At 41.4% G+C, this 23,287-nt stretch overlaps 2 protein-coding genes across 2 annotated transcripts in view; both read left to right on the top strand.

Moving 5' to 3' along the window:
• LAMA3 (laminin subunit alpha 3) overlaps positions 1–3,871 on the top strand; it is a 111,275-nt gene extending 107,404 nt beyond the window's left edge. Inside the window, exons 72-76 of the mRNA XM_062632824.1 lie at positions 148–307; positions 466–593; positions 2,435–2,528; positions 2,857–2,976; positions 3,160–3,871. Of these exons, the coding sequence (XP_062488808.1) occupies positions 148–307; positions 466–593; positions 2,435–2,528; positions 2,857–2,976; positions 3,160–3,305 (648 nt within the window). The 3' untranslated portion in view covers positions 3,306–3,871. The remainder of the gene's footprint in view (positions 1–147; positions 308–465; positions 594–2,434; positions 2,529–2,856; positions 2,977–3,159) is intronic.
• Positions 3,872–22,360: 18,489 nt separating this feature from the next.
• The window catches only part of TTC39C (tetratricopeptide repeat domain 39C), a 35,039-nt gene continuing 34,112 nt past the window's right edge, over positions 22,361–23,287 (top strand). Inside the window, exon 1 of the mRNA XM_062632823.1 lies at positions 22,361–22,650. Coding sequence (XP_062488807.1) covers positions 22,505–22,650 — 146 coding nt within the window. The 5' untranslated portion in view covers positions 22,361–22,504. The remainder of the gene's footprint in view (positions 22,651–23,287) is intronic.

The raw sequence follows: 23,287 nt of genomic DNA, 5'->3' as shown, positions 1-23,287 counted from the left end.
TTTCATTGCATCAGAGGTGAGGTTTAGATGCCTTTAGTGCCAGTCGGCTTTATACAGTCCAACAGTACAAAAGAACTTAGGGGTATTCTTACTACAAAATTGCCATCATGCTTTAGTATTTATTTTAGTTTGGAAATATGTTTTCAGAATATACCAATGAACAGTTTCAAGGGTTGCTTGAAGAATTTTAAGATGAATGGAGAAGTCATGAATGCACCTCAGCAAAAAAATGGTGTACTTCCATGTCTGGATGTTCCCATGGACACAGGGATTAATTTCTCTAATGAAGGAGGATATATCACCACTGGTAAGATGTGTAGATTATGTCTTACGTGTGTATGTGTAAGGATTTCATAGAATCATAGAGTCATAGAATCGTTAGGGTTGGAAAGGACCTTAAGGTCATCTAGTTCCAATTAACTTCTCCTAATATCATTCCTCTACCCACTGTTTAATTATCCACAGGTAATTTGTTGATGGGCTTGGATTTTAGGATTGTATTTACCATTCGACCAAGGAGATCAACAGGTATACTTTTCCACGCTGGAAGCAAGCAAGACAACTACTTGACTATTTACATGGAAGAAGGAAAGGTAAATATAAGCTGTATTTCCATTTCAGCTGCAGAGTCCTTATTTAGCAGAGGAAATTCTGACCTTGAACTCTAGCCTTATGTATTACAACATTTGTCTATAGGTATAATGTTAAATAACTTCCTTAGTTATTTAAAACTATCACATGGGAAATTGAGCCTGTCTCTGCGCCTCTGTTAGCAGATTCCATTGTGTGCACATCAGTTTGCACATGCTTTCTTCAAGTGGTCAGCAGTAGGACACAGTCTTAATTTTCTCAGGCTTCTGGACCTTTATAAAAACCCCTTGGGGTTTTGCCCAGAAGTCTGTGGCTTATTCCCACTCCTACATCAGTCATCATGTGGCTGTACTGATGTAGCTCCATAACCATGTCTGTTATAGAACTTGAGCCGTCTTGCTTTGTGTTAGCATCTTCTTCAGTTTATGGGTTTGTCATGGTTGTGATTATTGTCACTGCTACTTTTTCATAATGTAACAGATTCAGAATATGAATCTTGGACCACAACACTATTCTGGTTGCTGCTGGAGAGACACCAAATAGATGTCAGTGCTCCACAGAACCTGCTGTCTCATGACACAGGTTAAGCTAGCATGAGTCTACCTAACTTCAGAAAGCTCAGTTTTGCTCTTCTCTTCCCAGATTAGGGAATCTGGTTTTATTATTTATCATTTTGTTATCAGTTTCCCCAGATCTGTTTCAAGATACAACCAGCACATAGGAGCAGGGGCATTGACAGCTAGGGACTCCCTAGAGGCAAGATTGACCACTTTTTCTCAGCAGTAACTTAGATTAATGATGGCTGTCAGTGTGGACAGGATGCCACAGGAAGGAATAAAAGGACAGAGGGACATCATCAATCAGCCTGATAAAAAGTGGACTCAAGTGTATCAGTTACCTGACCAAGCTTGTTGGAACCATCACACCAAAAGAGAGTTTGAATGGAAGATGTTGAAAGAACATAATGCACTCACACAGACTGAGAAGCAAGAAGCGAGAAAGCACAAGCAGGTGCTTGTTCAAAATGTCATAAACAGGCTGCAAAATTCATAAGTAAATTGCCGCAGAAAATATATGGACTCAGTCAGAGATCAATATGATCAGACAAAAGCCGTTTATTACAAAGCCTTAACCCCTTAAGTACTATTTCTTACATGCACTTACAGTGATTTGGCGTATTATGATTGGATACATGTCTTGAAGACCCTTTGCAACTAGCACATAATTGGTTAAGCACAGGTGTGGGAACTTGACCTCGAAAGCTTGCCAACAGTCCACAGTTCTCATTACCTCAGTGAATTCCATCTTCTTCTTATCTTGCTTGCTTAAGCTTCCTTGGGCCTCTCACGGCCTTGCTGTGCCTTTCAGGATTATTCGGAGTTTATGTACCAATTATCCATTCTCCCGTGAGAACACTGTCTCCACAGTAAATTAAAAGTAGTCCAAAAGTGTATGAAAGGCCAGAGAAATGCATTGCAGAGATTCTCTTAGGAGATGCCAAGCATGTAGATCACTGCTTTGGGAAAGGAAAGGAAGGCCTAGTAGGAAAGACCTTGTCTCAGAGAGTTTATGTCAAAAGAATTAGCATAATTTTCTAAGATTGAGAGGGAGAGGCAAAGGTATGTATCTGTGCTTGTAAAATTAGTCAAATATCCTCTCCTGGGATTCTATTAGGTAAATTCACTTCCCTCTTGGAGAGGAAAATTTCTGAAATATATATACAATGTCTGTGACACTTAAAACTAGGTGAAACTCAGCCATCACAAGTCCAGTAAATTACTTAAAGTACTGTATTTTTCTGTTGCTCTTTGCCACAGTAACTTAAACGATAACTTTTTTACAGGTCATTGCTGCTGGAAATAATGGTGCTGGTGAATTCCAGACATCAGTCGCACCTAAGCAACATCTGTTTGATGGACAGTGGCATACTATTGCAGGTACATTGTACATACCTGAAACTTTGGAAGGACAGTGGGCACAGAGCACTAGATTTTTATTAATCATTTCACTTCTGTGTATTCTGAGAATACTCTTTAGAACAACGTAAGTGTCTCGTGTTAATTCAACGCTTTACATAAGGCGGGGGTTTTGGGCTATATTTAGCCCAAGTCTAGCTAGATGTGTCAATCTGACTTTGAATTAAAATAAAATACATTTTCCCTGCGAGTTAAATTTCAACACAGATGTTATTTAAAAATAGTGCCATATGTAGTTGATCCTTCACTAGGGTTGAGAAAGAGCACTCATTTACCTGCTTCTTTGCAGTCTCTCAGGAGGAGAACACAGTGCAGCTAGAGGTGGGCACACAAAGTAACTATACTACTGGACTTCCACCCTCTCCTCCTAGACGTGTGCATCAGCCACTCTACTTTGGCAAAATTCCAGGTAATATTATTGCTTCTTATTTTTTATATATCTACTGTTTTTTTTTTCATTTCCAAAACAAGGCTCCTGTTCATGTGTGTAGTCCTATATCATTCCCCCTCTTTTGAAAGACTTGCAATAATCTATGTTCTTTAAAATCATTCTCATTTTATTAAACTGCTCTTTCTACCTTGTTTTTTGTAGCATATTTGGACGCACCGTGGCTTCCAGTTAAAGACCCATTTTTTGGCTGTCTTCGGAATATTAACATCAATGACAAACATGTCTCCATCAGGAGAATTTCAGAGGTTCATGGTGCAGTGAGTTTGCATGGCTGCCCAGTAAAGTAATTTGCTGTTATAATAGTTGTACACACCTCAGGCTAGGTCTGCTGAAGTACTGCAAGAATTCATGCACCATGGGTTCCCCTTTTGTTGATCACCATGTCACTGCCACCAGGCTAGTTATTCAGAACAGTTGGTTAGCAAATGCATCCTCTGGATGTGGACTGTGCTAAAGCAAATTAAAAGAATTTGCTTCGATAAACTCCCTTTTCAATGTTATCAATTTCCATTATGCCTTTTGCAATATATGCAGAAAATATAATTGTATATACCCTACTGGGCCAAATTCTGCTCTCACCCACAACAGCATCAACTTGAATAACTCCAGTGTATTAATTTTGGTAATTTGCCTTAATGCTGGTCATCTTGAGAGCAAATTTGATCCACTAATATAAAGAATTTTATAAAAATATAAATGTCTTTGGATTGATGTTTATACAGAAATGTACATTAATGTTCAAATAATAATAATATAAATGGAGTTTGAAGCACTTTAAGGAGTGAAACTCTGGGAGTTTGTTACAATGCTAGGAATTCTGGGGCCAAATAAATGCTGTATGTTCTCAAAACCATACATTTTCTTGTTTGGTTATTTTAACCTGCTATTTCTTTTATGTGTTTTTCACAGGCTGCTAAATCCTGCTTGCTTTATGCAAGCACTTCTGTAGCTTTAAGAAGCTGAACTGCCTGAGTAAGCAAGAGTCCATCATTTCTGCTTGTTAGAATGTGGTTATACAAGAAACTCAGAGAATAATTTTTCTTGTAATCTTCAGAGCCAGAAAGTCTCCTCCATAAGCTTTTTTTCTTGATTAAATGAAGACAAGTTACATTAGGAACAGCAGTTGTACCTGCTACAGTTTTGCAGCATGAATTACAGGACTACACCAACAAAACTCTTTCCTTTGACATTCAAATCTTCACTTTGTACCTGATACTGACACATGGTGGAGGACAGAGGGGTCCAGTTTGCTTATTCTGAATACAGGGCTGGACTGAATACACTTGACATGGCTTGTTCCCACTTTCAACTGCCTTCTTGCTTAAAGTGCAGCAGCATATCCTCAGTGTGTTTGGAGTAAGGTGCTAGCTGGATCAGTAGAAGAAGATGCCAGATCAATAGTCCTTATGGCTTTGGTCATTGATCTCTATCAAATTTTTGCAGCTTTGCAGATCCTTTGCAGCTTTGCAGGGTGACAAAAGTGCCAGAAAGCCGATCACACGAAATCTTGTGTTCCTTTATCTTTCGTGGTAACTCCATTACAGGCAAATCTATGTCCATGCAGAGGCTTCTCAGCTGTAGAGCAAGTTTTGAAGGAAATGGAATGTAGTGAAAGCATGCCAGGGTTGAGGCCTCTGAGGGAGCAAAGGACTGGCATGTAATGGCAGAGCCATCTCTGGAGATGCTCTGGAGAAACAGCTTCCTCTGTATGACAGTCTGTCCCATGGGACAGAAACACCCATCGGCCTGGAGGTCATGGGGTTCAGAAATCATCTTTTTGGATGGCAACAACTGAATCCTTTCTATACATAAGGCCACCTGCCTTTGAAGTACATTGTTAAATATTCAGGTGACGAAAACTGTGGAAATACTCAATTGATTTACTGCCCTTAGTTGGCACTGAAAATTTCCACAAGGAGAAAGGAAGAGCAGTTGAACTTTATCATTCAGTTCTCTAGCAACATTTTTTATCTCATGCCCATCAGACTGCTCTGTGAAGCAGATTTTCCCTAACCATAATAAAGCCTTTTGCTTCTTCCCTTCCCCCTTCAGAAAAAGCAAACATGGCAACGATTTCTGTGTCACAACTTGGAGCCAGTCCTGGATTTCAGTTCTCTTCCATCTGATTTTATTTTATCAGATGTAGTTTTAATGCTGACAAGCAGAAATGAAAAATTTGAGTAACTGTATGTTATAAAGGTTAGGAAATAATAATTCCAGTGCAATCCTAATGCATAACAAAATAAAAAAAAAAAGTAGAAAAGTCACTCTGATTTTAAGGTTGTTTCCCTCCCCTCCCCCAATTTCTTCAGTTGTATTGCTTCAATAAGGTCAGGCTGTCACACGTTGGGACAATCAATAAAAAGCCAACAAGAATTGGTTTTGTACTTCAACATAGATAAATCTATGCCATGCTGATAAGCACCTAGTAAAAAACTTTTTGATCCTGAAGATCCAGTGGATAATCTTTACATAAGGAAAGAAGTTGTCCTGTTTAGATTAGTCTGATTGAAGAATTATTACTGAAAAAATTAGTGTGGACACTGAACTGTATTTCACACATGGTCCATTCTGTGCTTAAAATATTCTGAATTTTCTCACATGGGAAACAACTTCTGGAAAACAAGAGCCTGAATTTTCAAGTATTTCAAGCCATGAATAGCAGACATAATTTCAACTGTAAAGTTTTATTTTCTTCAGGTTCACCAGGAAAGATCTTCATTAAAATCAAAGTAAACAATTTCCCCAGTACATTTTATATCGGACAGGAAGTGACTAAATCTTGTAGTAAGATAAAATGTTATGAGAATAAATAGTAATGTTAGCTTTGGGTAAACCCCATGTCATGTTTGGTTGTGGGTTTTTTTTACTTGTTATAAGTAGCAGTCCCAAGGCTTTCATCATCTGGGTGTTGCCATTTGACAGTAACTTCCATGGATTATTAACCTCCTTTGAAATTCAGGTGGACTCCCAAATCTATCAGTTCCCATGTTAGAACTGAAGTACCTCCCACAGAGAGACTTTCCCTGTAATTTTGTATTGTCTGGTTATCATTACTATTTGCTATTCAAGTCTTCAAGCAATATTAATATTTTCAATGGTAAAATCCTCTCAATCCCAGTCATCCTTTCTGAGCTTGCATTGTTATTATTGCTTGTGTTCAAGGGTACAAAAGTTTTACAGCTTGCATTTTGCTTCATTCACCTTAAAATTAGAAGTAATAACCACAGAAATGAATATGTTAATCTCTGCTGGCAAGATTTTACTATAAGGTTTGTACCTCTTGAAATGCAGGCTCCTAAGGAAAGTTTTGAAAAGTTTAATGAAAAAGGATCAAATACTGTGTTCAATACACAGAAACTCATGGCTAAAAAGCCCACACTCTTGAACAGTGTGTTTAGATTGCCATAATGGTTCATCTGAGTCCCAAATCAATTACGTAAGTACAGTAGATTTCCTCTCTAGACTAAACCACATTGGTATTGCTGCTGCCAAATCTCTTGTCCATATAAGTATTAAGGGCAAAAGGTTCTCCTCTAGTTAATGTGGATTAAATGTAATGTGGATTAGATTTAATAGGATCATGTTATCTGAGGTGGATGACACCAAGGTCTGTGAGTTTCCATTTATTATAACTACAAAACACAGTCAGATTAATGGGAGCTGAAAGACAGTTTGGAAGCTTAACACTGAGAACTACAGGCAAATAAATGAAATAGATCACAGGGCACTGTGGAAGGAAATACATTCATTGTAGAGAAAAGCATACATTTTGTTCCTTTTCACTGCTTATAAATAATATTGCAACTTTAGTTTCTAATAACAAAATCTTCCAATTAAAATTTCTTAAAAGTCATCCCATATCTGAGTTTGAAGGTCTGTGCTTTTATAACTGTGGAGCTTTCATGTAAAACATGGAGCCATTGACCTTTCACTCTGTCAGCAGCAAAATGATTTGGGTGAGTTAACTTCCTCCAGTTTTGTAACCACTTCTTTGGAGTCACTTGTGAGCCATTTCATTCTAGCTCTCCCTCCTGCTAGTAGTTTTGCTTCTTCCAAAGTCCTCTGTGAATTATTTGTTTTTTTTTCTCCCTTCTGTTTCCTTTCTGCCCCTCATAAAATAGCATGGAAAACGTGGTCTTACTGAAAATGATTCAAGTGCATTATGGCTTTGTAATGAAGTCTTGCCATGCTTTTTGCCCCTTACATTCTCCTTGTGGTTTCCCTGTTTAAAAAAACCTCCTGCATCTTTTTTTAATGATGTAAGAAAATTTAGGGCACAATGGTCCAGTCATCTGTAAATCTGCCTGTATTTTCTAAAAATACATAGGCAAAAATAACTACTTTGCATTAAAGGGGATAGTGCCATAGTACAATGTTACAGCATCACTGAAGGCATTAAGACTGCAAGGGATAAGTATAAACCTCCTTTGTGCAGCTGGCCCAGACATCTCAAATCTGCAAGAGGCTGGTCATTGTCAGAGCTGGAATGAAGCATCCTCTGAGTATAAAGAATTGCAAGCTAAACAACCAATGAATCTTTATGTTCTCTTTGTCAGTTTCAGGGATCCACTGTAGCTATGACCTGTTGTTCATATTATACTGTGTCTCCTGGTTTGCAGCTGACAGCATTCAAAATATATAAGATTTTTTTAGACACACTCCTGTCATTACTTTACACCTCAGCCAATTACTCTGATTCCTACGGGTTGTTCGGAATGTGAAGCATATGTGTTTCATGAGACGCAGTTTCTTTGTTATCACCAGCTGATTGGTAAAGATTAAGCACTGCTGCATTATTATATGGAATAAAGAGACAGATAGTTAGCATCATGATCTGTCTCTGTTCAGTTATATTTAAACTGGGAACAGCAACAGATTTCTATATTGTGCAGGAGCCTATGTCTAAGATTCCTGTCACAGGATGACTGTGCACTGGTAAGAATGAATAATTACATTCATAGGTATGTCAGTAATTTATAAATGATCTGGAAGAAGATTGTTAGAATTTCAATCCGAAAAGAACTGCTCAGATCTGATTGCTGAAGCCTGAAGACATAATGAAGAAAATAATTTTTAAAGATGCAGAAATAAACGGTGCTGTGTCCTGCCCTTGCAGGCACAGTTTTAACTAACAGTGTGTTAATAACATAATGAGCAAAAGCCTCAGCTTGAGATATTACTTAATAGAGGATTTCTGTTATTAGCTAACAGCACCTGCCACAAATCTTAATTCTAGCTCCTTCTGACTGCTTTCTGATCAGAATACTGTCTATGCTACAAACCTAGAGAGCCAGTAATACACCTGAATACCCATTCCTCTGCCTAAGGCAAAGGTTGCAACTGATAAAATTTACCTCAGAACAACGAGTCAAATCAATAATAAAGTTCTAACTTCACCTTTGCAGTGAAATCAAAGGCAGTGACATACCCCCGGAGACAGTAACCTAAGTAGTAATGAACCTAAATGCACTCTGGGCAGTTCTCCAAGAAAACACATAGGTGTTATCCAAAGTTCAGTGGCTCAGTGTAAAAATCTAACCACTTCAGAGGACTTTGCCTCACACGCCATATTAAAACATGCAGCAAGTCTCATACAGTTTCTAGGTTTATAGAGATTGTTATTGCAGATAAAACCTGTTTGTTATGTAATGAAGGGCAGCTCACAAGTCTCCAGAAAACCTAAGATAACCCTTTTAATGCAAATATACATACATGGAAGCTTTACACAAACAGGGAGGGCATTTGTATCAACAACAGGGGTGGAAGCAAGGAAACTACACAGTCACCCCACTACGCCTTTAGCAGGCTCAAGGAAAAGAAAACCCTTTTGGGAATCTCATTATCCCTGCATGCAGAAGAGTAGGACCAAGTTTAGAACTGATAAATTGTATTTAGTCAGATTCTTGTAGCTTGATATTGCCATGTTAAAGGAAGGAAATGTTCCCTCTGCTGAGCCACTTAAGAGGACATGTGATCACTGATCTATGTGTATTGTATATATCACAAAAGATAAAATGAATCAACATGACGTACATACTCAGAACAAATTTAATTCAAAACAGACACCACAAACCCACTAATGATCATTGTTATTTAATTAAAATGGAACGAATAGGTTAAATCTTCCAAAGAGACACTGAATGCCATCAAACAGAATAAAGGCCAGGTGCATGACTGGCATAAATCAACATAGCTCTATTGTTCATAGATTTGGACTGATAGGAGAAAAGGATCTAGTTGTGGTTTTGTAGCTTATTATTCTTAAATGTTAGGAACACGCTGTATAATCTTATGAAAAAGGACTTTGCTACAACGAGCTAAAATGAAGAATGTTTCATCACTTTCTGTGAAAAAAAATACTGCATTTTTTTTTAACAGTACAAAAGAATGCCTAAAAACCAGACCTGACCATAAAGGATGGATAGAAAGAAAAAAGACTTTACAATTGAAGAAGGAAAGGTACCTAAGAAAAAGTAAGCCTTAAGACTGCTCAGAGAGGACTTACCCCTGCCAAGGGAAATGTCTACAACAGAAAAGCTAGTCAGAAATTGTGGTAACTGTTAGCTTGACTGGACAATTTTGGGGAGTGTGGTTGTGGCAAGGAGCCCAGCCGCTGCTCCCTTCCAGCGCAAGACCCAACACACTCCTGGGCAGCTCCTGTGTGCCTGCATGGCATCCTGAGTCCCCCAGCCCCTCCATGACTGGCTCTGCCTGCTATGGGGCTGTGTCCCTCCTGCACCCTTTCCCCAGTGTTGCCCCAGGAGGGAAGCTGGGAGGAACAACTCTTCTGAAGCTTCACTTCCTCTCTGACCAGATGCTCTGAACTCACAAATCTCTGTCTGTGACTAGGGGTTCAGAAAAATGGTAGTCCAGGCTGAGAGTATAACAGGAAGGAAAATAGCATGAAGCTGCCACTCCCAGCCCCTTTTATTTTGCCCTCTGACCCTTTCTCTTTTGTTTGTTGTACTTAGTATAATGGAAGGGAACATCTGGACCCTGGTGACAGCAAGCCGAATTTGCATGCATATAGCAGATAATTAAGCACGTGCCTATGTGCAGCTGCAAACAGCAATTAGTCATAAGATAGCTTTCCACTCCCCTTCCTGCTCATTCTTCTCTTCCCCTCAGAGGGCACTCTCAAGCGTACATCTCTGACAGGCACTGAGCCCTGGCCTCCTTTTTATTTGTGAAGACAGTGGTACAGCTGAGGAGCTTAAACCCTCCAATATACCTTTGACTAGGATGAACTTCCTCTGATGCACCAGTTTCTAGTGGAAACTGCTTTCTGCATGAGACATGATGCAAAGGGACCCAAAGCCAAACACTTGTGCCTGCATCGCAGCTTAGCTGGGGCTATAAGTAGGTTTTGTTCCTAGTTCCTCCTCTCGGATCTGAGGAAACTGAGGTCTGGAAAGTCATTTCTGATTGCTGATATTTTACGTGGCTGACCCTTGCCTCTCTGCAGTTGCCCAAGGCAAATGCTGTCTTCTCTACTCTCTGCAGCAGCTATAAAGAAGTTTACAATATTCTTACAGTTTCCACCCCAGGCCTGTGAAGGGCATGTTATAAAATCTTATCATGTCAAGTGAATACATATATCCTATGCCTGTCTTTTCAGTTGTAGAGAGTTCCCTGGCAATGAGCACAGGTGGCATTTTGTCATCTAGGATAGGAGTCCTCATTTTGCCTGTAATAGAGTCAAATTTTCTGGATGGGTAAAACAGAAGTTGCTCAGGGCTGCAACCAAGAGGTACAGTTTAGAGTCATTTACAAAGCACAGCAAATTCCTAGTTTGGTGAAAACCAAAGCCTGCCTGGCATATTCCTAAATTTCAGCCTCTGGCATCCTATCTTTTAATCTATCTGTATGCTAAAATGGAGTGTAGTAATAGAGTGGGCTTCAGCTGGAGAAGGTGAGAGTTGGAGAAAAAAGGGCTGGAGTATGATCAAAGGGAATGCCGTGCCTCAAGCAGGGATTAAATTCAGTGAAATGGCTTCACAATCTGGACAACAGTGATTATTCCACGTGGCCCATTGCATTTGCTCATTGTATAACCGAGCTGCCTGACTGGGTCTTTTGTTGAGGTAAGAGTCTCATACCTACATGGTCTCTGCTGAAGAATTCCTGTGCATGTCTGAAATAACATTCTTGGGTATAAATTGCAATGTTTCCACTGGATTTACATGTTTGTGTTAATAGTATGTAGACATTCCCAGTTACAATAAATTCACACAAACTAAGGAAAGCATTTGTATCAAGTAGTCATTTGAAAATATAACTGCAGATTTCAGAAATTTATTAAGGAACAGAGACCTATTTGAAAACAAAAACCTGAAACTGTGTTTCAGTGGGGAATGCCAGTGTAGGGTTTTTTTATGAATGTGCTGTAATAGCCATGCACAAAACAACCCTGGCTGGCACCAACAAGCATTTTAACACTGTCACATGCATCTGCATTTCAGGCATAACTGTGCTTATGGGAGCACATTCCACCACCAAATCCAGATAAAAATGTTAACACTTTTACTATTAGGGTAGGTGAACTCATTATTTTTCATTTGGGACCCACAGAAAGTTAAAAATACTTTGACCTACTTGATTTTTTAAGCAAACAGAATTGCTAGACATACTTCTGTCTGAAACTGGAGAGTAGCACTGGTACTTGCTATATAACACCTACCTGACTTCAGTTAAGACCCATAGCATTTGTGGAGTAGTATGGTTACTCATCTCACATACTTCAGTGGTATAAAAGTCGGTTATCTATTGTAGGCTCTCCTTTTGTAATCAATGGAGGGATGTTAGTTATCCACAAGCAAAAATACACCCACACACCATCTTAAACATATGCAGTAACAGGACGTGGCAGCAACTGACACAGCTCTGGGCTCTGAGCAAGAAACCTTCTGAACTAATTCCCTGAGGATTGATGCAGCACTTGATTACACTTTAGTCCTCAGGAATAATTAGACCATGTTACAACCTAGACAGAGAAATGCCATTGTGCAGTGCTGTCAGCAGGGCTCAGTAAAGAAGGGAACAAACCACAGGGAATTATCTCTTGCTTACAATTACAGGAGAAAATTGCCATTATAAATGCTTTTGTCACTCATCCTTTCCAGTATAGAGTTATGCAAACATAGTGTGGTTAGCTCCTGGCATCTCCATATTTCGATGCTGTGATTCATCATGATGATAAGACAGTACTTGTATTTACGACACTAACTTTGCCAGCATTTCTTCACCTTCTAATTTTTTAGTGTCTTGGTACTACCACTGGAATAAATCTCTACTGAACTCACTGCTTATGTGATGCACACATGATGGGCTCATATATTTCTTCCTAGTTCCTACCTAACACATATCAACAATTTTTTTCTGTGCTTTGCATGATTTGAAGCTTGAGAACCTAAGAAGAAAATGTAGGCTGAACCCCCACTGAAAGGCATACAAAATAAAAAGAGGTGTGCTAGAATGTGTATTTACATATGCTTCTGTACTTATAACCCCCTAAAAACAGGTAAGTGCAAGAGAGATTAAAATGAAAGGAATAGAAGGAAAGAGAGAGGAATGCTTGCTGGATGAATTGTGGAAGAAAAAAAACAGTTGAGAAAAATGCTAATGGAATGAAAAATGGGAAAGTGTGCTGAGAAAATAACAGATTATTTCTCCTTGCACTATGTCTGGAAAAAGAACTCTGAATAAAATGGCCTGCAGTAAAAGCATAGCTTTTCTCACTGTATTTATCGCCCTGGTTATTGCTGTGCGTAACCCATAATAGCTAAAATTATGCAACTCAATTTAAGATGCTTGCCTGGTACGTAGCTCTCAGCCTCAGAAAACGCTCTTGGTAGAACAATAAATAGTGAGTCAGTACAAAGTCACTCAATATGTGGGTTTAAAAGGCAGTGTGCTGTTTAAGGGCAGGAGTGCTTTCAGAATCCAAATACACTTTTAAAAAGAGAAGGGTTATTAAATGTGTTATTCTGTTGTTACTTTAATAAAAATCTTGTTGCGTATAAAGATTTGTAAGTCACTCCTGTGGTCAGCATTCACACACACAGAATCTTGACTCTGCCATCTCCCTTTATCTGCAATGCAGCCTTTCACTTGCAAAACTGCCACTTCCCATAGTGGGAACTGATGCTGGTAGTCACTGCTTGGAGGAATCTTTAATTCTCAACAGTGTTCCCCAGTTCACACACCCTGATTTACAAGTGACCAGGTAGGAGTATTTTATAAACCAATTTGGACAGGGTATGTATTCCAAAGAAATGGTCCAAGTCTCCAGAAGTAAGTCGAAGAATGGGAAATCCTAATGGTACGCAAAAAGAGAAATCACTTCTTATTTTAGAATAGAAACCTCGGCCAGCTGCATGCTGCTTATTTCATTAAGTACCAGGAGATAACACATGCATTTCTGAGTTTCCTTAATTCCATTATGAAACTGTCAACTCAAAATCTGGTTGGTCAAGTATCAGTCTCCAGTCCTGTAAGTTCTCCTTTGAATTAAATGTTGGATACAGAAAATACTCTCCCCAAATGGCAAACATATATTTCTAACATCTGCTTTCTAGTTCAACACATCAAAATGTGAAGAATCTTCTATTCATACATACTGACAGTCCATTCACATAAACTAATGTTCATGACTACAGAACAATAAATTAAGACAAAGAAAACTAGAACGAAGATTATTTAAGCACATGGCTCTATTTAGCTGTTAAGTAAGATAATGCTGTAACCTGATGTATCTAAAAATACATACTGCCTGAATAAACCCTTAACAGAAGACAGTCCTTTCACTTTCAGTTTGTATGAACAGACACAATGACTTTTTTCCCAAATTGAATGGCTACCTAAATTAAATGGTACAAACAGTTATTTTCTTGAGTGAGCAGCAAGTGTTCAGACCAAAGCACAAGTTTCACAGATTAAAAAGCTAGTATCCAGAAATAAAAACTTTGATATCTGGGGTAGCATCTGTCTCTCAATATGTTTTTTAGGGTTTTTTTCTGCCTTATGACATATGCGGCAAATCATAATGCTTCTTTTAAAAGCCAGTTGCTACTTCTATGTATGCAAGCCTCAGAGAAGAGTTTTGTAAAGAACAGAGCACTATGTTCCAGAAGACATGATTAAATGCCCAAAACATAAGGAACTGAAATAATCAGGGACAGATATCAATAGCTAAGACAGTGTATATGCAAGGGAAGAATCTCACCAACTTTGTAGGCATATATACTTCCAAAAGAGCTGATCAAATAAACATGCTTTGTGTGGTCTATTCCAGTTACAGAAAGTCAAGATTCTTCAGTTTGAGGCAGTTGTAGACTACTGAAGGCCTTGATGTTGCACAGCCACCAAAGTTAACACACAAAATTCCTCTATATTACAATCCCATCAGTAGATATGAGAACTAACACACGGTCAATTTAAGTGGCTTGCTGAAAAGGCAAAGATGAGGCAAGGTCTCCTCATATGTGAGTGACATGACTATGGCAATGGTTTCTTAGACCTTGAAGTGGTACTCCCATTTATAAGACTACAGCAACAAGAAAATGTGAGAACAGCACAAAAGGGATATCTGCACAAGAATCCGTTGTCTGCAGCTTTTACTAATGCCAGAAGAGAGATTCACAGCTCTGCCATGGCTGCTCCATAGCTTCCCTTTGCCCCTCAAGCTGAGATCTCAGCTGCCTTCAGTACCCAAATGTCAGCCCACCAGGTCTTTCTTTCATGTGCTCCTTTCTGTTAACCTCAACTATGGGTCATTGCAGCTGTGATTATTATTCAAAGCAAAGAGTGTAAAGCTAAGTCACACAGCTTTACCTAGTCTTCTTTACATGATTACCTGGCCAATCTGTCAACATTAAACTTGTGTTTTGTGTCACAAAAAAAATGTTGTCAGTGGGGTTCGCTGACTTTTTTTGCCACTAGAATTCTAAACAAAATACTCCCTGCTTTCAGGCTAGGAAAAAGAAGGGGAGTAAGAAGTGCAGATTTCAAAACTGAAAAGTAAACATGACGTCTAACATGGCCAAAATAAAACCTCTAGCTCAATAGAGGCCATTCCATTTTTGTAGTGAAGGACTGAAGAATGAGCTAGTGAAAAATGTTAAGATGCTAAATATAAAACACATATAATGCCAAAAGTCTCAAATGGAAGTAGAAAAGTACAAATGTTGCTGACAAGTAATCTTTAAATAATCTCATTTCAAATCACATTATGCATCAAGCTGCTTGACACCTGTGAGAAAATATTTACTGCTAAACTAGTAAAAGAAAAATAAGCCTTAGCAACGTATTATTATGTTCCAAAGATCTCAAAATGCATCCCAAAAGGATTTTTGATTATTTTGAATTACAAGGACTGGGGCTGGGGAAGCACTAACACAAAGCGTCCTTATTGAAGCTGATAATGTTTGCCACAGTTAATCTATGTCCTTGCTGACTACTCATTTTCATCTTAATCTTAAAAATACAAAGGCACATCCTCAGCCACTGGGCAAATGATTTATTGGTGAATGTTACACATATGGTTAGATATATGTGCATGCATATAGAGAAACATACAGAGAAAAATCCTTCACAAGAGAAAAAAAATCTTTCACAAATGCATCTGATCTAGGAAAAGGCTTCATACACAAATGAAAAATGCAGGAAAACTGAAGGTACCCTCTAAAGCAGATGAGCAAAAGTGATTAGTGGTTTAAAATTTACAGTCTGCTTATGAAGGGTCAATGTGAATGGGTTATTATTTGTTCTAAAAGGTGAAAGACTAATAGGGACATAATCAAGATCCCATAATGTAGAAACAAGGGTATTGCATGGGACAAATACTGTTTATATTTTCCAGTTTGGGCAAGATAGCCTACCTCACTCTCCGTTACACAAATCCATTCAGCTCATCTGTTCTAGTCTACAATTACCCCCCTGCTTCAGTAACAAAGATACAATATTTTTCTTTGAACACTGGAGCAAGAGCAAAAAGGAAAATCAATTTCCAGGCTCTCCATACTGAACAAATTTTAGGGATATTTAGACAAAGATTTATTCTTTATGATCTAGATTAATTTGTTTTGACTCTCCAGAAAGGACTAGGTTAGAACTGATGGATTTCTGGCAATCACTTTGAGCTTTACATTTCATTCTCTCTGGCAATATAGTGCAGGTATTTCTACAACAATGTAGATCTGAACTCTGCAGGAAGTCATTCCTCTGAAAGTAAAACATTTTAAATTGGCTCTTAAAAATTCAAGTAGGATGATTATTTCGTGTGGAAGTTTTTCCAATTAATTTTAATAAAACAGGACAGCATGTGGCTGCTGCCTGAACAGAGCAGCTGCTAGTATTTAATACTTGTGTATTCCTTTGTTTTCTCCGGAACATTGTGCATATGTTTGGTCATTAGCACATTCTGGGAAAAAAACACCCCAACACTAAAAAGCCCTGTCATTTAGCATCCTTTATATAGCAAAAATTACACACCTTTGTATGCTTCAGTAAAAATAACTCTGTGTGACTGCACATGAATTTGTCCTGATTATATAGTGGGTCCAGAGCAACCATAAGTGTGGATAAAAATAAACATTATCAAACACAATCTATACAGGAAAAAACAAACATATAAAATTGCCCTTAGATCCTCTGTTTCATCTTTCACTTTCCTTTTTGGATTTCCACAAACTTTATATGCTCTTACCCAGCTGTCTCTGTGATTTCTCTGTGCAGAAATGCCACAGTGCAGCCCTTTTTATGAAAGTGCTCAAGAGACCAGGATCAAGAGACCAGTCCCCTTCCACCTGATAGCTCTTCATAAATAAAAGGCCTCCCATGAAAAACAGGCATGGAAAACAGCTTGAGAGACGAAGGGGTAGTTGATTCTGGAGTCCACTGCAACAAATGGTGGTTATTCTTATATTGTTATTACTGTAACACTCTTACATCAGAGGAAAGGATCAAGAGACTCAATTTCAGTATCCTTGGGATATCCTGGATGAAGAGGGTCATTGAGCCCGTTTTGTTTTACCAGGATATGTATGCATACTCCTTATCTATTGACAAAACAGACAAGTCATTTCGATATTCATTTCATGTGTGTGTCGTCAGGCAGGGTTTAGCCATCCCTGAAGATCAGCTTGGCTTTGTAGTATTGCTCAGTTGATGTGCTGTATGGAAAATACATGATGATAACTGATGTAGAGCTCACCACTCATAAATATTCAGGTGACAAGACACAACAGACAGGCACCTTCACTGTTGCAGAACTCAGAGGCACAGGGCAAGGCACAAACCCCAAGGACAAGTGGCTTTAGCTACTTGAAAAAGTGCATTTCCTTACAAATGTACTTGTGAACTTGGTATGTTTTTCTTACCAAAACTCCCATTCCTGTATTCACTAGCTATTATTGGCAGTCAGGGACACAGATAAGACCCCTCTTACAGACAGTGTGGAAAAAACAGCCACACCCCAGATTCTAACACCTCTTCATAACCAACAATGGGACTGCACCTGATATTTAACTTGAATAGGGAATCCTCAAAAGAAATTCAAAATTACAGGAGCGGATTTTGCAGGTTTGTGTCTGAGACTAAGAAAGTGTGGGAGATGTCTTTATGATTCTAACTAGCATTTTCAACACTTTATATACACATTTGGTTACACTTTCTGCAACAAACGAAAAACTGTAATTCCATTTTGAAGGATTTTACTTCTCTCTACTTACATGATCAGTGATTCTAACTTAACTGCTGATGATCAAATATTCTAAATCCACTGCTGAAATTTCATCTCCATCTTAAAGTTTAAATTGTACCAGGCTAATTGAGGTGTTCCAGGACAGAGGAAGAGTTTTGGAACAAGATAGGTAAAAAGAAACCCAGTAAAATCAGATTTAGAACACTGTGAGACAGAAACAAGGGGTTAGATTGCTTCATCCAGACACAGTGGAGAAGGGCCCTGGGACAAGTGGGACCTAATTTAGAGTATGAAAATGATATTAAAGAAAATATGAATATTGGCCTGTTCTTTTTTTGAATCTTTTCTCTCTAATGCTTTAGATAAATCAATATGCATCAAAAGGAGTGTGACCAGCTGGTCAAAGGAGGTGATCCTGCCCCTCTACTTTGCTCCCGTGAGACCTCACTTGGAGTATTGTGTGCAGTTCTGGTGTCCTCAACATAAAAAGGACACGGAACTGTCGGAATAAGTTCAGAGGAGGGCCATGAGGATGATCAGGGGGCTGAGGCACCTCCCGTATGAAGACAGGCTGAGAAAGTTGGGGCTGTTCAACCTGGAGAAGAGAAGGCTGCATGGAGAACTCGGAGCAGCCTTCCAGTATCTGAAGGGGGCTTATAAGGATCCTGGGGAGGGACTCTTCATTAGGGACTGTAGTGATAGGACAAGGGGGAATGGGTTTAAACTTAAACAGGGGAAGCTTAGGTTGGATATAAGGAGGAAGTTCTTTACTGTGAGGGTGGTGAGGCACTGGAATGGGTTGCCCAGGGAAGTTGTGAATGCTCCATCCCTGACAGTGTTCAAGGCCAGGTTGGACAGAGCCTTAGGTGACATGGTTTAGTGTGAGGTTTCCCTGCCCATGGCAGGGGGGCTGGAACTTGATGATCTTAACGTACTTTCCAACCCTAACTATTCTATGATTCTAATATATGTTTCTGTAATAATTTATTCCCTGCTATTTCAATTTTTGTCATTGTCTAGCTCATGAAGCTTATAGTGGGTCTAAATTCCAATTAGAATTACAGAGGAAAACCATCAATGACTATAAAACCACCCCAATTCTGTATCTATCTCTTACAGGATGTGAATATTGTAGCCACTTTGTCTTTTACCAACCTAACAACTTCTGAGAAACCAAAGTAAAGGTCTTGGAATTTTTAGGCCAGTTAATTTATTAAAAGAACAATTCTAGCTCACCATCAGTAACTTTATTGTCCTTGAGTAATTACAAACCAGTCACCACAACCTGTTTTCATGCGAAGTAACATGGGCCACAGTAGCATAGGTTATTCAACACGGCACTGCAGTGACCTGTAAGGCGAGAGGAAAGCTGGCCACTGACTAGCGCCTCTGCTGGAATTGCTGGCTGATGGCAGTATGCTACCAACAGTTTAAAAACAACAAAAGACATTTAGAGCGTTGGTAGATTGGGAAGTAAAGATGAGATTTGATCAGCAAGTACAAGTCACCCATGTACCTCTGTTCACTGTGGTTTCCTCATTCCCCTAGCCATTTTTAGCTGGCTGAATCAGCAGTATCACATCCTCCTTGTGAATCAAACTAACTGTAACCCATCCCAAGACCTCATCTACCGTTACATGGCAGACAGGGAGATTTACAACCGTGCTGATTTTAAATCCAGTTCTGCAGGACAACGTGGTTCTGGTGCAGTTCACAACATGGGCACTAAAAAACTGCTGCTACTCAGCTGTTGAAGTCAACCTGCAGATGTCATACTGCTTCATTACTGGTGTTCAAATGCGTTATTTCTCTGCTTGAGCAGCTGAGATGCAGCTTCATGCTGCCATTTTTTTTCTGTAGACTTACAGCCATATTTCTGCAGAGTTGATTTAGCTATTAATGTCTTGAGTTTCAAATTTAATAGCTAGCTACTGGATAGTTAAATAAGCATTTGTTACCGGAAATGGATTATCAGTGCCCGCTCTGAGCTACATCTGGGGCAACTGGGTGCTAGAAAGATCTCAAAAGAATTCTAGCTCCTTGGGCATGGGGTAAAAACCTGCAGCAAGCTACACTATTACTCAAACACAGGGGCTAGGAAATAGGAGGCTGGCTTTGGAGAAATGGAGTTGGTGTTTCACAAAGGAGTAGGTGTTTCATTTCTGCTTCTCAGAAATGGTATTTGGAGGTAGGAGTTAGCCTTCTCTCTGATAGTCTTGGGGAATCCACATGAAGATTCATTGCTTCTTGATCAAATCTATTACACATGACTAAGGGAATGGATATTATAAACTGCTCCACCATGAATCCCTGCCCACTGAATCCTGTGTGGGAGATAACCTTACAGAAGCAATTTTTTTTTTTTATTTGGAATGCAGTGTCTTGCACACACCTGAAACACACCAAAGGTGGTGAAACTGCAACCTGCAACTTCCTTTTAGCAGAGGGCGTTTGCTTTTCTGGAGTCCAAATTTCACAAGTAACCTGTAAACACATGGAAGAACGCATCATTCACTGTTCACACTGTGCTGACTTCCTAGAAGCCCTTGAGGTTTTCTAGGCTACATAAATCATGCTGTTTTGAAGACAGGCACAGTAACAGAAGGCATGTTCTCTTCAAAACCCCTCTGAGTATCCAGCTCTGCTTAGTAAGGCAGCAGGGCTGGGAATCAGCCAAAGGCCCTGATTCACACCTGACAGATTTCAGAACCTTCCCAGCATTACACAATCCTCACCTTTCAGAAAGCATCGTCTCAAGAGCTTTTTGGTAGAGTATTCCCCAAGGCAGTGGTAGCAGTTCCTGTAAGACATGCACAGAAATAATGCTACTTGATTTAGAGGAAGACAGATGTTTTTTCTTGACAGGGAAGAGGGGTAGCTACTAAAAAGTAGAGTGTGGTCCCATTCTTTCATATACTACTAAGGGAAGGGAAGTCTGATCCTTAAATTCTCACAAAAGCAGCTGTAGCACTGTCCTCACAGGAAGCAAGACCAAGTTGTAGGTAATAGCCTTTGTCTTCAATGAAATTTAAGCACAGCAAACTCTCTTCCTGCAAAGGAGGGTGAAAACAATGTGGGTGTATTTTCAGTGTCTAGGTACTTGGCCATTTTGGGTTGGAATGAATACATTTACGCATTTCCTCACCCATCCTGTGTTTACAAACACGTACCAGACTAACCTGTGTGCGACCTAAACTTAGGAAACCCTGATTTTTGCCGTCAGCATCACAGGCAAGCTTACATTGCTACTAATGGAGGTAGGTGTCAAGAACCAGGGAGTAAATTCCTACAAACTCCTGTTTCCCATGCTTGCATTTAAGAAGTCACAAAGTCACTGTTATACAAATGAGGAACTCCAGTCTCTGCTAGAAAGTCAGTTTCACTGACTGAAATCACTTTAACAAAAAAAAAAAAAATATGCCTTGGGAAGGGGAAAGTTGCCATTATTGGAGGAGGCCTTCATTGCTTCATAGAAAGATGAACAGTTTGGTTTTGAAGGGACCTTAAAGGTCATCCAGTTCCAACCCCCTGTCATGGGCAGGGACACCTTCCACTAGAGCAGGTTGCTCCAACCTCCATCCAACCTGCCCTTGAACACTGCCAGGGATGGAGCAGCCACAGCTTCTTTGGACAACCTCTGCCAGTGTCTCATCACTTTCACAGGGAAGAACTTCCTAATATATAATCTAAGTCTACTCTTTCAGTTTAAAGCCACCCCCCCTTGTCCTATCACTATACACCCTTGTAAAAAGTCCTCTATCTTTCTTGTAGCCCCTTTAGGCACTGGAAGCTGCTCTAAGGTCTCCCCAGAGCTTTCTCTTCTCTGAACAAGACCAATTCTCTCAGCCTGTCTTCATAGGAGAGGTGCATGACCTCCTCTGGACTTGCTCCAACACATCCATCCCTCTTGTGTTGGTGGCCCCAGAGCAGGATGCAGTACTGCAGGTGGGGTCTCACGAGAGCAGAGGGGGAGAACCACCTCAGCACCACCCTGGACTTGCTGGCCATGCTCCTTTTGATGCAGCTCAGCACACAGGTGGTTTCTGGGCTGCGACCACACACCGCCGACTCACGTTCAATTTCTCATCGACCAGCACCCCCAAGTCCTTCTCCTTAGCGCTGCTCTTAACCCATTCTCCGCCCATTCACACCCAAGGCCCTGCTGCAGCCCCAGCCCCCGCTTCCCACCCGTGAAAAACCCTAGCTGGTTTTGCAAGAAGCCTCAGGGGAGCGGAAAGCCGGTAGCCACCCACTCGCCCGTGCTGCGCCGGTGAGGAGAGGCGTGCGTTTGGACGGGAAAAACCCAAACAGGGGACGGGACAAAACAAGAAAGCTCCACACCAAGCCCTCCCCAAGCCGCACGACCAGCGCCCGGCTCGGGTCAGTGCCTCAGGGACGGCGCCCCCAGGCAGCGCTCGCCCAAGAGCAGCTGAGCCCTCCGCCAGACCGCAAACCGCCACCACCGCCGTCTCCTCATCTCGCAGCGTTCCGCGCCGCCCTCCTGCGCTTGCGCGGCTCCTCGGCGCCTGCGTGCTGGGAAGCGAGGCGGGCGCTGCTGCTTTTGGAGGGCTTGCGGGCGCGAGGCGGCTGGCAGGTCGCTGCAGCACGGTCGGGTGAGGGAGGGCGGCCCGGCGGCGGCGGGTGTTGGGCGCCCCCAGTTCCTCCCTTCAGGCACGGTGAGGCGGCACCGGGAAGAGGCAGGTGGGCAGATAGATAGATAGATAGGTTGGTAGGTAGTAGGTAGGTAGAGAGCCGGCTGGGTCCCGCTGCGTCCTCATCGTTATGGCCGGCTCGGAGCAGCCGCCGCCGCGGCGGGAGGATGGGGAAGCGCCGCTACCCATCGAGGACGCGGAGCTGGCGCTGGCCGGCATCAACATGCTGCTGAACAACGGCTTCCGCGAGTCAGACCAGCTCTTCAAGAAATACAGGTAACCCCGACCGCCCCTCCGCCGACCGATCGCTCCCTTCCTCTCTTCCCCGGGAGCAGTCCACCAGCACGGCCTCGGGCGCTCCCGCCGCCGCAGGTGGCCCGGCCTCGGCGCACCTGTCCCAGCCACCCACCTGCGCGACCGCGCCAGCCCTGCTCTCTACCCTCAGACGGCCTCCGCTCCTCGGCGGGGCCATGAGGCGCGCAGGTGCTCCCCCCACCTCCCTTTACCCTGGTCAGGGGTCTTGGTGGGGGCAGCCTTGCTCCTGAGTGGCTCCTCGGAGCGGGGAGGGTTGTTATGCATGGTTGCCGCCTCAGCCGGCGTTCCCTGTGGGGAAGGGGCACGCGTGATTCGCCGTCGTGACGGTGGGTGAGAGGCTGCATCTCCGCGCTGCGGGGTTTGCGGTGTCGCCCTGTGGAAGGGCGGGGGAAGAAAGGGCCGGGTAGGGGTCGGTCGACGGGTCCCTCAGTGACAGCGCCCGCGTTTCGCTAGCGACCGTGAGTAAACACACACGTGTGCCTGGAGACGGCTCCGGGGGGGGGGGGGGTGTGGGGGTGGGGGGGAAGGGAGTTTCGCTCCGGTGCTTATGTGTGATCTGATCCGTAAACGCTACTGTGATTCTCTTCAGGCTATAAGA

Source organism: Pezoporus occidentalis, unplaced genomic scaffold (assembly GCF_034315485.1).
Source record: "Pezoporus occidentalis ecotype Australia unplaced genomic scaffold, CSIRO_AGI_Poc_V1 ctg4, whole genome shotgun sequence".
In the NCBI taxonomy this organism is placed as follows: Eukaryota; Metazoa; Chordata; class Aves; order Psittaciformes; family Psittacidae; genus Pezoporus; species Pezoporus occidentalis.
Note: the sequence above shows the minus strand (reverse complement) of the source record. Positions and strands in the feature narration are given on the sequence as shown.